The sequence below is a fragment of the Nylanderia fulva genome, unplaced genomic scaffold, assembly GCF_048542155.1.
Source record: "Nylanderia fulva isolate GAGA-0341 unplaced genomic scaffold, ASM4854215v1 Scaffold1, whole genome shotgun sequence".
Taxonomy (NCBI): Eukaryota; Metazoa; Arthropoda; class Insecta; order Hymenoptera; family Formicidae; genus Nylanderia; species Nylanderia fulva.
In genome coordinates this window covers 3,450,137-3,466,949 of record NW_028189192.1, presented here as the reverse complement: position 1 = coordinate 3,466,949, position 16,813 = coordinate 3,450,137, and the positions used below count along the sequence as shown (strand labels likewise).

At 39.2% G+C, this 16,813-nt stretch overlaps 1 protein-coding gene across 6 annotated transcripts in view; it reads right to left on the bottom strand.

The window, feature by feature from the left end:
- LOC114928309 (uncharacterized) overlaps positions 1-16,813 on the bottom strand; it is a 223,385-nt gene that overhangs the window by 20,694 nt on the left and 185,878 nt on the right. For 5 of the 6 annotated variants that reach the window (XM_029299409.2, XM_085479755.1, XM_085479760.1 and 2 more), the window contains exon 6: positions 3,194-3,327. In XM_029299409.2, the coding sequence (XP_029155242.1) occupies positions 3,194-3,327 (134 nt within the window). Of the gene's footprint in view, positions 1-3,193; positions 3,328-9,521; positions 10,765-16,813 lie in introns of those variants that run through there. The other variant, XM_029299413.2, reaches the window with a different exon arrangement.

Sequence of the window (16,813 nt, the reverse complement as noted above, 5' to 3'; positions counted from 1 at the left end):
AAAACCGCGCTGTTATCGTGAAATACTTTCGGCGAACTACTTTAGAATTTAGAGCGACACACTTGAGTCCCGATTTATGTCGATGATGGAAAGAAAGGGTAAAGGACAGTAAAGGTAGTACGTACAGATTTATCGCTTCGCGAGGTTCGCGTTTGTTATTCGTCACTAGCGATCATTCTTAATGAAATCTCTTGTTAACGTTATGAGGCGAATTTAGGATAATTTTAACAGTCATATTTATTTAAAATGAATAGCTGCGCCAATTGCACGATACGTGCTCAGAGTTTATATGCAATTATACTAGATTATATTAGACTGAATGTATGTTAATTCTGTTCCCCAAAATAGTTCATAACGACTATTAACAAACATCCTAAAATTATTTTGAAGAGAATGGATGAATAATAATTATTTTTTCACAACTTACAAATTATTTATGAACGGGTTCTCTCTGTAAATTTTTGAAGTACTTACATTCATTTTTTATAATACGGAACATTTCATACATTTACAGCAAGAATCACATATTGGTACACAAAGAGAATTTTCTCTTAGAATTTATCCTGAAAATCACGATGTAATGGTGAGACAATATGGTATTGGAAATATTTTAGAAAAGTTTCTCTCTAATTAATATTCATTACAATAAGAAATAAAATATGTTCGATTAATTTAGGTACATATTAATATTTGTGGTAAATATTAATTAGAGAAACTTTCATAAAATTTTTCCAATACATATATTGTCTTATACAATTACCATGATTGTCATAAATTATGGGTAAATTCTAAGAGAAAATTCTCCGTGTATCGTGAGTTTAAATCCGCGGGATAACGCGGTTTGACATCTTCGAAAGATGAAGTTTGACGGCGTCGTAAGTTTTAATTTGTCGTCGAGATTAAAAATCGCGAACAGATATAAGAGGACATGAGGATTGATGTAAGGGACACAAGGGATAAGGGCGAGATGAGCACACGCGTCATTATTCATTCACAGCGGCGGAAAGAACCGTCACGACGACGTATCCGGCTGGTTGTAATGCATCATGTCACGTTGCACGTTGTAAAACAGAGATATCAATTTGCCGTACACGCATCGTTCATACGTGTTACGTGGTGCATGACGTTGGACGAACCATTCTTTCTGGGAACCACGTTTACAAAACGAATAAAAATCCGTACAGATCACGCGAAGACCTCTGAAAATTCCATTGTCGCAATAATTCTATATTTACTCCATTTATTTACTCCATTTAACCCTGAGTGTCTGAGAGAAAGAAATAGACAACTAATAGAAATTTTCGAAATTTCATACAAAAATCTGTCGAAATTGAAGCTTTTTGAATGTTTTTTTTTAACGAAAGTTTTGTACGAAAAAGCACTATCGATATTTTCGTTCAATCGTTTCGTATATGACTTCAAACTATCGCGTATGTTATTTTACTATATCCTACATTGGAATAGTGCATTGTCTGCGATCTCTATTGCCAGTCGAGAGCCGATAAGTCCGGTCGTTGGTCCGCCAGTTTAATTTCTACGGCATGTTATTGATCCCTGGGAAAAATTGTCGAAAGATTTTTCCTTTTTTTCTGTCTACTCGATGGTGCCGAATCAAAGGACCGCGTTTGAAAAGCTCTCCGCATCGTGGACTTGGCAAAACGTATCGTTGGTTTTGACAGAAATATATACGAGGGCTCTCCTTCGTGATCAACTGCGCTAATCTATCGAATAATTCGACGAATAAGCCGCGTATACAGTCTCGATAAAGAAATCCATTTATGTTCGCGAATAACATTTCTCCGGAAGGATACCGCGGAATCGATTCAGATATCACAGGGATATAATAAAAGTATATATTTGGAAAAAAATTGAACACACATACACAAAAACGATTAAATAAAACGATACCAGAGAGAAGATTTTAATATAAATTACTTTTATATTATAAATATGAATAAAACATTTCATATAGGTCCATGTATGTACAAATTTTAATATAATTACCTTTAAAAAATTTGTAATATTTATTATTATTTTATATTTAAACTTATCAACTTCTAGCATTTACACATTTCTTAAACAATCAATAAAATGACGCTGACTAACAGGAATGTTTCTCTGAAAATCTAAAATTATCTCCAAAATAGGGTATGACATGATAGAAATATATTTTCATATCATTAACGCAACTTTTAGTATTGAAAAAAAAAATTTTTTTCTCTTAGGATATATACGAAGGGAATTTAATTAACCAATTTTATCGAATTTTTCATCGCGAACGTGTGGTATCTCGCGACGGTGTTTCGATATGCGTACTAATAAATCGGGGGAAAAAGGGACGGAAAGGGAGGTTTTATCATTTAGGGTGGGTTACAGTATGTTGTTGGACCAGAGCCAATATCGAAGATTTAGCATCGGATCTGGCTGGTTATTGCGTGGGAAACGCGCGCGGTCTCATTATTTATACGTTACACTGATACTTTTATATTTATGTATCTCGCGCGTGGTCTGCACACAGGAAATAAAGTGCCGTTTCTGCGACATCCGATGAAATAAGCGATTTTCGCGATACTACGATTATGGAGAGGTCGCGAAGGAACGGGAAGAAATCGATTTCATGTGTTACACGATGGTCTCGTATTGTTGGTCGAGGCTTCGTAATCGTCGTCGATTTGTAATGCAGTTCCTTTACGCTTCCTGCTTGCTTTTACTCACATAAAAGACTTGAAAATGACCAAATAAAACTCCAAATAAAATTTCCGTGAAAACTATAGGTATCGCTTTAAGAGTGATTAATATTGAAAAATTTAAGAAATTACAAAAATATTTAAATTTCTCATTTAATTTAATATATTATTATTTATCATATATATTATTCTTTTAGATTTGAAATTGATATTAAGGAACGCGAGACAGAGAGAGAGAGAGAGATATACAATGTAAAATATTATCGAATGAACGCAAGACTTAAAAAAAATATAGAAATATAAAAATTATTAGTCTAGATTAGATAATTTGTTAGATAGAATAATTTTCTAAAATCGCAGTGAAATATATTAGATGAAAAACTTACAAAAACCATAAATCTTATTGTTAATAGATGAAAGTGAAATTTGTTGCCTTAACTACATATGTTCGCACTTCTGTCGGTTTTTTTTCGGGTGGAAAGGCGCTAAACTTTGCAATTTCTCACCTGGCCAGCTCTCTCTGAAGATGATGGACCCTCGAGCGTGCTCTTTCAGCTTCAGCCGTAGCTTCGCGTACCCGAGCTTCGGCCTCCATTCGTTGCCGGCGTTCTCGTTCCACATCTCGTTGCGTAGCCTCCCTCTGCGACAATCCAAACGTTTGACATTTATTAATGGCGGCTAGGTAGACGAGAAAAATAAAATAAAGGGAAAAGGGCAAAATGGTAAAAGGGAGGGGGAGATTGGTAATTAACGCGACGGTGGAACGCGACGGGGATGCAAAATTCAGCGTCGTGCGTCGGGCACGAGAAAAAAAACGGCGTCGTTTGCGACAGTCGTGAATAATGAATCGGCAATAATGACGTCGATATACGAGCAATCGCGCATCGCGAAAAGGTATCGTCGGTATATATGAGTGTGATTAATTAATGGCGGATTTAATAAAGTGTTCGTAGTGTCGCGCGGTGGACATGTCGTGTTATTCGTTTCGCCGATGCGGCGGAAGAGGGATGGACGTTAATTGACTTGTAATTAATCAGCGCGCACTCGTCATAATTTATTCGCGGTAACGTGCGACGAGCGGTGAGATTAATAAATCACTGTCGGATCGCCGGTATGCTTTTCATTCTCCCCTCGATCGTATAGAGGGAAAAACGATCGAAATTGTTCGGCTGACAATCGACGGAATTTTTCGCGGCAGATTGAAATCGCGGTGTAATTTTGGCGAGCGAAATTTTGTCCCAGTGAGGGAGATATATTCCAACAAATAGAAAAAAATAATCATTTATATATATATATATATATAAATGATTATTTTTTCGATTTGTTGGAGTATATCTCCCTCACTCGGACAAAATTTCGCTCGCCAAAAAAAAAAAAAATATATATATATGGTATCGTTTCGTATAGAGATGACAAGCGTATGAAATATTTTGCTCGGAAATATTGAAATGAATAATTGACGCCGAATTATTCGAATGCTTTAGCGTCCGTTTATTCTATATACATAATGAATTAGAGCGATATCAACTTGCGTACATAATTCTACATCACACATTATCTATTTATAAATAATTAATCGAATGGATTGCGGTAAATAACGAGTGACGGTGGGAATAAATTATTCAAATGGGAAACAGCGCGAGAGAGTTCGCGCAATTCTTTCTAAGATAACGCCCGAATCTGGTCGCCCGTAATCTGAACTCGGCGAAATTTACCGACCCGAGGCTGATCCTCGCGAAATCCGATGGATCGATGGCCGCGAGTGGACCGAGAGAAAACGCGCGAGACGACGACGGCGAGGTAGGCGGTTTGCAGGAATTATTCATGAATTTAAATCGAAGCATCGCACGCTACATTGATTGCGCCCTTCCGGATCGCATGGCGGAGTCTGTGCGAGGTCGTCCGAATCGTTCTCTCTCTCTGTCTTTCTCTTTCGCCAAGTGCCATCAATAATTGTGCCGGACCAATGTGCCGAAAGCGGTATTTCACGCGATTTAACCCGCCGGTAACCGCGGCTATCTCGGGTCCGGCCGTAAATTGTCGTTTGTCCCTGAACGGAGGAGGAAGCTAGGAAGGAGGACCAAGTTTCGGATGCGGCGCGAGATAATAATGCTCTCAGATTTGCAACGGCAGCGAACGGCTTTGGGAAAAAGACGAATGGGCAGATTTATGTGGATTCGGTGGGACACGAGTCTCCTAAGACTTATTAAAGGGTAAACGTATTGACGAGTTCGGGATAATTGTATGCGTAAGTTAAGAAGAGCAAGTAGAATCAAACAAAGTAATGATTTTGACGAGATCAGTAATATGTTGTGATTTCTTAAATTATATCCTTCAACAAAATAAACAGCATTATTTTTAGTCTAATATTTTTTTGAATAAAAAAAGCTCTCAGAGAAGAAAAAATCGATAGATTATCACGTATTGGATACTGCGTACTAAAAAATTCGTGGAGCACCATTTTGTTCAATATATTCGTAATCAATGTTGGATAGTCTCTAGATACATTTTGTGTATCTAAGACATAATATTCGAATTGAAGTATCTATATATCTATATCTGTATCTAAATACAAAACATGGTATCTGAATTGCTTTTTTCAGATTATTAAGCATTGGTCAAATTTTAGTACCATGGCGAAATATTTTGAATGACGATATCTTTGAGGCATTTTTCACGTGTTAAGACTAACGAATAAAGTCGTATAATATAAAGAAAAATATGAATAAAGATAAAAGAATTATTCAGTACGTTTTAATTTGTGTCTCTGTATCTAGATATATTTTTTTACACGTATCTGTATCTTACCCAACACTGTTCGTAATTATATGATCTTGGCGTAGGAAACCTCTTCGTATTTACGGGATGCGCAGAAAGTCGATTCGTCACGGCTCGCCGTTTGCAATCGGATTCGTAAAAATTCTGCCGACGTTGGCGGATACCGTCGCAATCGGGCAAAAGTCCGTCCGAGGAAGGAGGGGGTTAAATTCGAGGACCAAAGGGGAGATATCGAGGAATACAATCTGGTAAAAGCCAGGCTGACCGCCGTTCGCGCGCGAAGGGTTTAAGAAATGGCCAGAGTGGATTTATGGCAACCTTAAATCCTAACGAACGCTCTCTCTTCCTCCGTCCAACTCACCCCCGGGGGTTTTCCCCGACGAATTTCTCTCCCTCTCCTCGCGACTGGGCCTTCTATCGAGAGAATGTCGTATTTGTGAGAGGTTACTTCCACTCGGAGCGCGATTTCGCTCGTCTCGGAGAGAGATCGCGAAAGATTTTACGGCACGAATCGCGAAGACTTGGCGACTTTTTTTGTCGAATTCTATGAGAAAAGAGAATCGTGATTTTATGAGAAATGTTCCTTCCTTCCACTATCCGAAATCGTGACAAGGGGAACAACTTTTTTACGTGAAAATGTTGGAAAAGAATCGAAATGCGATTTCGTCGAATAAATATAACGATCGTAAAAATAAGAATTAAAAGATTTATTTTTTTATAAGAGTACGTAAAATATTGTATATCCATTTTATCATCGTTTCATGATAATAACGATTTAATAAATTTCACTAATTAAAATGTAAATGAAATTAAAGAAAATAATTCGTCGAATAAATATAACGATCGTAAAAATAAGAATTAAAAGATTTATTTTTTTATAAGAGTACGTAAAATATTGTATATCTATTTTATCATCGTTCCATGATAATAACGATTTAATAAATTTCACTAATTAAAATGTAAATGAAATTAAAGAAAATAAAGTAATAGCACCCAATTGTACTTCCCGCGCATAACATCACTAGATAACAAGCTCTCGGTTTCATCGGATATACCGAATCGAGTTTCGCGGGAGAAAACTGATCTAATCCTCAAAGACACCCCACGGAGAAGTCTACACGCGTCCGAATAATCCCCCTCACACCCACTCTTCCTTCCTCTCCATCACGAACGATGCGCACGTGTGCTCGCAGTTTCATTCGAGGCACGTGCGGAAGGTTGCAGAAAGATGCGCGAGGAAGTCGCCTAATCAACGCGCCGGAGAAGGGAGACTGCATCATCGAAGACCGGGAAATTATTAATGAGCGGCAAAATTCTCCATGGGAGAGATCGACCGATCGCGGAAAGCGCTCGTTAATAATTCATCGCGAAATCATTCTCCCGGCTCGATCTTCGTCGCTTCTCGACGACCACGCGATGAGTAAAAGAGAGAGAGTGACAACTTGGAATAAAGACGGAAGGACGAGGGTGGTTTTCTGGAGAGGAGAGCACCACCTTTCGCTTCTCCGGCGGATTGATAGCTAGGTCACGTGTCTGCGATCCTCGATGCTCTCCGCGAGTAGGGCGATAAATCTTTCAGGCCGGTTCGCTTTCGCACCTTCCCGTAGCTTCGTCGAGAATCGCACGGCTTTTCTTCGTTCGCGAGAAGTTTACGAGGGAATAACGCAGAAGGATTGTGAGAAAAAAAAGGAGAGAGGGAAAGGCACAACACAATAAGACGCGAGAGAGCAGGCAATCTTATTATTCACCCGGTTTTACCGCAGCGAGTCCGTTTACGAGTGCGTTAGAAATTTTCCTTCCAATAAGATCCCGGGCGTTTTACTATTGATTTTCCCGTCGGCCCGAAAGCAACAACGTATTAAGACTAAACAATAGAGTAATTTCTTTCGAGATTAAAAATAGACGTCAAGTGTCTCGCGTGCGCCTTATAAATTCTGCTTTATAGTTCAAAGATTGCGGTTTCTACGATAATAACGCGGATTATTTTATCGCGCGAGAAATAAAAATAAAAATGATAAAAATAACCGTTCATTCGCGAAACAATTCTCCTCTTCGCGTTAGAATTTTCCCCGCGCGATGTATAATTTGAATCATTCGAAAAAAAAAATTCTCGCGTTTCAGCATCAAGAGTCCGGAGCTTTTGACGTATAATAAAAAATTGAGTTAACGCGATATTTTTTAGCGCCGCTATCGTTGTGATTTAATGCTCGCAATTTCGTTGATAACGAGCACGTTTCGGGAGCAACGACATCAAATACCGACCCCTCACGTGGAGAGAACCTGGTCGTTATCAATGCTCACAGTCGATGTATTATATCGCCGCGATATGTAATGTTCGCTGCACATTCGTTACGTATCAATAAAGCGCTCGAATAAAAGTCTCACGTTCGAATATATATTGGACTCTGGCTGTACGGGTATATGAGTATTTGTTGTCCGACATGTGCTGGGGAATTTCGACATTCACCTGATATGCTAAATAACCTGATGTGCACGTGTATGTACATCGCATTTGCAATAATGTGCCCAGCCATAGATATATCGTGGAGCGCATTCGCGCAGATAATTGCGTTTCTATCCTCTTTTCTTGCATTTAACCGAAATCCACTTTACATTCGTATGGCGCATTTGCAAATACTATTGTAGTCAATTTGCTGCGTATAACGTTCGTTTTATCTCGTATAGCGAAATTGCTACGCGATATTATGCAAACCAATTTAAAGAGTAGCCAGGTTTATCGGTGATAGATCATAATTAGATTTTGTAACAATTACATTGTCATCCATGGAAATTATTAAATTTCTAAAACGATAAGATTTTTAGATTCTTTCATTTTTCTCTAAAACATTTTGCATCTGTTTATTATGTTTGTGAAAAACATAGAACAAATGCACCCATATGAATATTTTTATTCTATATCGAATAATTGCCACGAAAAAAAATTAGCTATTATAGCAAAATTCAGCTATAATAATTAATATTTTTTAGCTATAGCATTCTCCGTTAAATTACAGCTAAAAAATATTAGTTATCATAGCTAAAATTTGGCTACGGTAATTAATTTTTTGTTCGTGTATTTGCGAATTCGAGACAAGGATTTTATTAGAGGAGATTTGTGTCTACCAATCGAGACAAAATTCTAAAGGTCACGAACGCGGACGAAAGTGCGCTTCCAGGGCGAGTGAGAGTGCGTGAATGCTTCATTCATCGGCACCGAAAGATGTGAATGGCTGTCTCTCAGAGAGCGTAGATATCTACGAGCAGATACCTGCGAGCGCTTTAATGGCTCGAGAACTTTCTCATTTCATTTTTTCACAATCATATGTTTATTACAATATCGTTCATTCAGCCTATCGACACGTATCGTTTCTACAGATTATAATTTTTAATTGTTTCTGCATAAAATACCATCTCTTAATTATTTATTATCTTCGCATTGAAGATTACAAATTATACATTTTATTTTCTTAGAACAATTATATTAAAATTTAATATAAAATATTTAAATCGCATATATATGGATATACAATCATATTTATCATTTAATAAATTTTTCAATTTTTAAATCACTTTTGTGTTTTTTATCATTCAGATAATTTCATTAAAATTTAATATTTATTTGTTGGACATAGATATAATTTTAAACAAATAGCACATAATTACTAACATCATATACATATATTTACATTTAAAGACGTTTAAAAAGATTAATAAAAAATTCAATTTTTTAAATAAAATATCTTTCGCAAGCGTATATTTTCAAAAAATGTCAATTACCTTAAAGAGAATATAAAAAAAAAAAATACTCCCTATACACATATACGCGATAGGAATAACCCAGAAATAAAGAACCAACAAAGGATTGATCTCGAGAGATACTCATTCAAAGACTACATGTCATACCCCGAAAACCTTCGGACGCATCTCTTCCGGAAGACAGCGTCGATCTATCTCCCCTCGTAGATCTCGCGATGCACACGCGTCGCCGAAAGGAACTCATTTCGAGTGCCGCGCGCGCGTGCCGACCCCCGAGGAGAAAGAAAAAAAAAAACTCACCCTGCTCTGCTTAGTGAGATTGGCGCCCATCGGCGAACGATTCGTGGCGCCGACGGCGACGTTGCGGCCGTCGGCCGCGGGACATCCCCTCCGTCCTGAGGCTGCAGAGGGGCCTAACCCTCTTGCGCCCGTTTGCCAACTCGGGTGCACTCGCGCGGCCACCCTGCTGCTGCTGCTACTCACCGGGCCCTCCACCGGTCCCTTTATTATAAGTCGCAACGAACCACCCCTGCACGACAGTCCTTCACCAGCAACACCACTACTACCACCACCACCACCACTACTTTCACCTACAGCACCTATGTCGACGACACTACCACCAACACCACTGGAGCCGCTGTTAGTGTTACGATTATTGCCGTCGCAGCTGTTCTCTCTACTATCGACTATGACAACCGCACTACCACCACCACTAGCGCCCACCCTCGTCTCCGCGTCTTCCTTCGTCGACTCCGACACGTCGGACGACAACGCGAACGATCTATCAGCCACCTCTTACTTAGAGCGATATTGTAACAGCTGTTTAGTGGAATCGTCGCAGCTGTGTTGTAGTTGTACGCCGAGAGCTCTCGCGGGTAGATTAAAAAGCTTGTCACCCCAAAATGAAACGGTCTGTGATTAAAAATATTCCGAGGTTTCCTATGCTTAAGCTTGCCTTCGTTTCGTTGCACGTTACCAAGCTTGCTCTCGATCCTCTCAAGCTTGACAAAAGCTAGGCTCCAATGAATCGCGTTTACACGTAGGTCTCTCGAGAGAAGCAAAACCCTTAGAAGATACGTACAAAAGATATATCACGAATTTTCGAGGTAGAGGATCCCGCGTCCCCGCAGGACTAAGGCAACGCTTCCCGTCGATCCGGATCTCTCATATAAGAGACAAAGGGATGTTCCAGATTGTACACCGTCACGCACTCTTCAGCGTCGACGTCGAGCCGGGCGATCGGTCATCTCTCGTCAACGTCGAGGTACATTCTCGGTCGTCGTTCTCAAAGCTGCCTGTCATTCTCATCTCTCGTCAACTACCGCTTCGCACTTCGCCGCCAGACATGTCCCTCCCGTCTTCTTGGACCACCTTCGTCATCCGCAAGACGCGGCACCGATTTGCAGCATCCTCGTGTTCGTCGCCGAGTGTGCCGAGCGATAATACAAGCTATCCACGTCGTTGTCGTCGTCGTCGTCGTCGAGAGGAGCACGAAGAGCTACGTCGCGCCACGACGCTTTCCGACCGACTGACGAACCCGTCGCCGTCGCCGTTGTCGATTAACTGGCCGACGTAGCGGGGGTGACGGCGGATCTTCCTTCCTCCCCCTCCTCGATCCCTTCGCCGACTCTCTGACTCACTACCTCGCAACCCTCGTGAGCATGATTTTCGCGCATGCGCGCGATACCCTATGGTATACCCCGGTTAACAACGCTCGCGTACGTGTGACCGCGTGCGGTCGACGAGAACTTCCGGTTGCACGTTTGCACGCTGAGTCGCATCGTCGTCGTCGTCGTGCCGAGTCGGACGTGTCCGGTTTGCAAAATTCTCTCGCAACGCGAGAGCGAACACCCGCTTGACAAAGATGTTGAACGTGCACGGAGCAGTCCGGAAATGAGATTTTTAAGGATTTTAAAAACTGTGAAAATCTTCAAAAATTATATTTACTTCCGTGAGAAAAAATAGCATGTGTATTTTATTTTATTGTAATAATTTTCATATTTAATATATTTTTTTTATTTATAATATTTTATATATATATATATATATATTTCAATAATTATACTATCATTATATACAGTGAATATATAATATTTAATGATATTAAAATATATATATATATATATCATTAAATATTATATATTTACTGTATATAATGATAGTATAATTATTGAAATATATATATATATATATATAAAATATTATAAATAAAAAAAATATATTAAATATGAAAATTATTATATATATATATTAAAATAATTATATAAAAAGATAGATATTAATATATTAAAATTATTACATTAAATGATATGTGTTATAGAGATTAACGTAACAACTACGTGCCGCTACTTTTAATAGTCATTCCTTTCGCATCGCAGAGTCTCGTAAATCTGGCATCCGTTCTATTCCCTTTTACATTTTTTTCGGGCGAGTTTCCTCAATTATTCAACTCGTCGAGACATCCTCGTTCGGAGCGATCGCTCAAAACGGAATGTCATGCAAATTCCAAGACTTCTCCCAAATTGCCCCGGGAAGCATCAACATTCAGACGACATAGCGGTAGTTCTGTCGGGGCGACGGTATCGATAATACCGCGAGAGAGCTCGCGGGGTTCTCCTTTTATCCTCCTCGTGCACGCCTAAGGTTAGTCAATGGCAGAGCTTTCCAATAAACGGGAGAGATCTCGGCTTTGTGACTGCCAGAAGACAGATAAGGTATGCCGACTGGAGGGTCCTCGTCTAAGGAGGATCTGCCTATGCGTATACCGGAGAAGATTTCGTCCCGGCATATTAAATTGTTCGCCTCACAATGTCGACCGTCAACCACGTCGACCCCTTTTATCGATTGCGACCCCTCGCGATATTGGCAACCTGTTAATACACTTTGCAGTGTGACTCGCGTAAAGTCAAGACGAATGGACGGAAATGTGAAGTCTCACGATAGCTATTACTTTTCGGACGTTTTATACATCAATACTGCGGAGATTGAACGATCTAACATGCTACTCTGCTTTAGAAACTTATTGTGTAAACAGGGGATGTTCACTTTTCTTCCTCAAAATCTGTCAAGTTCCATAAAGTTATTTTTCTTCGATTTATAAGAATAATTTCTTCAAATCTATTATAAACAGATTTGTTTAATACAAATATTATACATTCTCTTGAACATGTTCGTGTAAAAATATTCTCTCAAGTACAAAAGATAATCTAGAATATATTACAATATATAATTTCGCATAAATATTACTTTTCCAAAAAACAGACGAATGTAATTTTTGGAAACATGTTTTTTTTTTTTTCACAACCGGTTTGAAACCAGCAGGTGCACGAAAGTATTAAGGAAAAAATCGATAGCGCGACACAGACTATTCCGACGAAGACTAACCCTTTTGTCGTCGAGCAACTGTCGTTTCCCTAATTAATTAAATCGCGCCCTGTTCCATACGAGCTAAGGTTACGGTCGGGTCCAAAGCAAGCATCGATTTAAGTTTGATCGGCTCTATAATTATGACAAAACCAGCCGTGCCAAGCAGTAGGTAATTACAATACATCAAGTATGTTAATAACGGCGTTGACTTCATTATTCTCGCTTGACGTTTCATTACGATCCTATTTAATTTTGACATTTCGAGAATTATAGAAGAATAAAGGCATATTATAATTTCTTTTTACATTCTTTTAGAAGCGTTTCAAATTGCTTTCATATTGTATAAAATAATGTTTGGATATCGAACTCGCGTTTCAACGAGACAATCTTACGCAAATTTCAAGTATCAATTATATCAGAGACACTAAGAATCGTGATTAGAACGACACTAAAAGGACGTAATCTCATTTTACCTCTATATACGCCCTCGCCTAATGACAACGCATAACTTCGATTGGCCCGTAATATCCTATCCTTACGACTAATCCGCTTTACGGCGTTTTAAAAGTGATTAGGAAGAGGCAGGCTTCTCTTTCGGAATTTTCTCGCGTCGCGGGAAAAATTCGACGTCTGAAAATTCCCTTAAGCTGATTTTACGCGAGACGCCCTGTCTGCTGTTTCCGCCGCCTTTTCCACGACCGAGGAGAGCCGACCCCCACGTGGTGATTTATCCGCGGCGAGGTCCGCCTTCGAGGACCGTACTTTCATTTTTAACGTAATGCGAAAAATATTCGACCGCCGTCGCCCACCGCCTGGCGCGCTTTGAAAAAAAATTCATAGCGCGCATTAAAAGGATGCGAGAGAGCCCCCACATACATAAACATGAGGGATTATTTCCTTAATGCGTGGAAGTGGTACGATACACAAAGGGGTTTATCCGTGGATACCGCGAGCGGAGTAATCGATGCATTTTTCTCGTCGACTCTCGTTCAATCGTTCGCGAAGATAGTTTTAATTAAAAGAGCAATTTTTCTCCGTACGCACAATGTCGTTCGTTTAATTCTCAAACTTTTTTTTTTTATTATTTCTAACGAATATATCTGTCGCGCGAAAAACGCGAAATAAAAAATTTTAGTTCTCTATAAAATTATTTTCATGGGATATTTTTCGAGAGATATTTTTACTGAAATGGAAGAAACTGAAATTGGAAAAACTTGTTCCGTTAGAGTGTGATATCCGCAAGATTAATCCTGCCCGTGATCCTTTGCCCCGTATCGCCGTTCCTTGTTGCGTGTCTGTTTATGGAGTACGCTATTTTCGTGCTGCTCTCGAAAGGATGTCTATAGGGGTGGATTTCGCCATCCCCTATTAACCGCCCTTTCCTTTTTAAACACACACACCTACATATACATTCATGTATACCGACCATGTCATCTTCGTACATAGATACACAGAGTATATGTATATACATGTATACACGGTGTTCCTAAACCAACATACTTAATTTTAAAGAACATTTAATTAAGTTTGTGTATGAGAAATTCCGTGCCAAATTAAAATCAGTTTATCTTTGGGAAAATTTTGAAGCAGCTCGCCATTTATTAAAATTCTTTTAAATATTCAATCTAAATCTGTCTCGACATAAACTCTGGAAATAAAGCTTCGAGCAAGTGAAACACCCACTTGAATTTAAATTAAAACTAGTATTTCATTATATATACAAATGCGCGCGCATTTGAAGAATTTCGTTCAAACAAACTGCGCAAACAAGCCGTTTGTAAGTATAAGCTTTATTAATCGATTCTAAAAGACACCTTTATTCAAATTATCATTGAAATTACAGTCGAATCGGGACACCCCGTAGACGCACATGGATGTGTGCCTTCGTGGCAATTAGCATGCATCCAACAGAGCTTAGGGATCGCCGAGGGTGTCCGAATAATCCTGCGTGATCTACGCGCATTTCCGATACCCATATGCAGTAGTGTGCTTATAGGACCCTGACGCAAACCTCCCTTTCTCCTGCATACAACCCCCTCGTATACAAGCGGCTGGCATTCGCATTATGGCGCTCGCGGGAGAGGAAAGCGGCAGGCCCTTTGAATAATTTGCCTATCCGGGGTAGGACTGGACACGAGTGGCTTTATTTTGTTTTCCCGGAGTAAAAAAAAAATCGATGGACCGTATCGGCTGTAACCACCGTTTAATAACGATTCGAGAGCACCGAGTTGGATAACGGATTTATCGTCGATCCGGGAAATCCCGACGAAGGCCGCAACCGTCGGCGTCACGGCCATTTTTGATAATTAAATGGCATTCACCCTATACGCAGAGTAAATCATATATTTTGTGAATAGGGTTTAATTAGAGAGAAAGAGAGAGAGATGCTACCAAGATGCGCGCGTTATTTATTAAAAAGATATTATCGTCCGAATAATGTGTCATTAGAAACTTTTGGTAAGCTATGTATAATTACAAGGAAATTAATAATCGAAAAGTTGACGTAACGATAGATAAATATTACGAATATTATTTTTTTTAGATACAATATTCGTATTTCTTAAATCATACGCGTTCTTTCGAGTTGTACTTCTTAATTTAGAGACACATATAAATGTAATTTTTTTATGTATAAAATATAGTATTGATTTTCACGATGAATGCTACAATTTATCATCGAACTAAACAATAAAATAGGAACGATATATTTAATTCTCGACCCAAACTAGCCAAGAAATTTTTATTTTATTTCCACAACGTTCTTTCAAAAGTTCTTTCAAATGTTTTTTAAAAAATTCCGATAATCATGTTGTTTAATAATCATGACAATAGTGTCAACTAACTGCGTTTTTATCAAGGAAGTATGTAAAAAATTTTTAATTCTTGCGTTTAACATCAAAAATGTTTATTAATTTTAATTAATTGTACCATTCTAGTTTTTCACTTGAAAAGGACCAAAAACAGATGGTCGAAACGTTGTGGAAATAGAATAAAAATTTCTTGGCTAGTTTGGGTCGAGAATTAAACATATCGTTCCTATTTTAAATACCACTAGCGACGTTTTAAGTATTCCAATTTGATTTAAACAATAAAATATTTTAATCCAGTTTTCAACGATATTCGAGTCGCCCAATTTGTCAAAGACAGAGAGGAGGTTCCAATTTACTTTTGAAAATTAATACTCGGGGTTGTAATATCATCCTCTGTTGATTTTTGGCAAAGCCGCGCGAGGCTTAGCAAGCACTTATGCTTGCGATACGCGAGTTTGCGTGTCAAATATCAAGCACATCGCGGTACGTATTTCGATGTCAAAGCGAGACACGTCGCGCTTTCACGTCTCTCGCGGAGACGGAACTCGGTTCGCAGGGATACGGAATCTAGCGGGAGAGAAACGGTATAGGGTGGCAAAGAAGGAGGAAAAGAGAGAGAGAGAAGAAAGAGGGCGGAATCTTGATTTGATATTCCGCATGAAGGACTCTTCGTCGAGAGCTTTTACACGCTCGACGCGAGCTTTTCAGCGTCTACCGGAATATGAACAAGAATGGCACGTGATGATAACGTTCAAGAGCTTTCCGTTACTTTTCTCTCGCATTATACTTAAGCGAACAGCAGGAGAAGTCGCGACGAATAATTAGCAAACTTGTAATCAAGCTAACTACAACGACCAACTCGAAAGAAGCCATCGAATCAAGATGGTGTTACAAAGGAATTTTTAGTATCCAATATTCATTTTTTTTCACGCTTATATTGAGACACAATTTTTATTCGTCATTATTTTAATCCTTAAAAAAAAATTTTAATTTTAAATAGCGCGCTTCTTTTATTAAACATCGATTTGCTTTTACAACCAGACCTAAATATATACACATACATATAATTTGCATCAAGATCTTTTTCCTCGCTTTTTTCCCTAGAATAATAATGTTCACGTCACGTTTCGCGTCAGCCACTAACACGTAAAGCATAATCGCGCCTAATCTCTCAGTTCCGATTTTATCGAGCTGGTTGACACCTACTGCGGAAGAGTAATGGTCAATCGTTGGATACGGGATTCGTGTCCTTCGGTGGGTCAGTGAGGCCAGAGCGACCCCTTTGTCCTTTGTTCCACGCGAGAATTTCACCCTCTCTCTTTCGCCGACTAATTCGCCGGGCGGAAACGGCGCGCATTTTTGCGCGCGTGCGTTTCGCCATTAATTAAAGGGACCGAGAGGCGCGGAGTGCGGCCC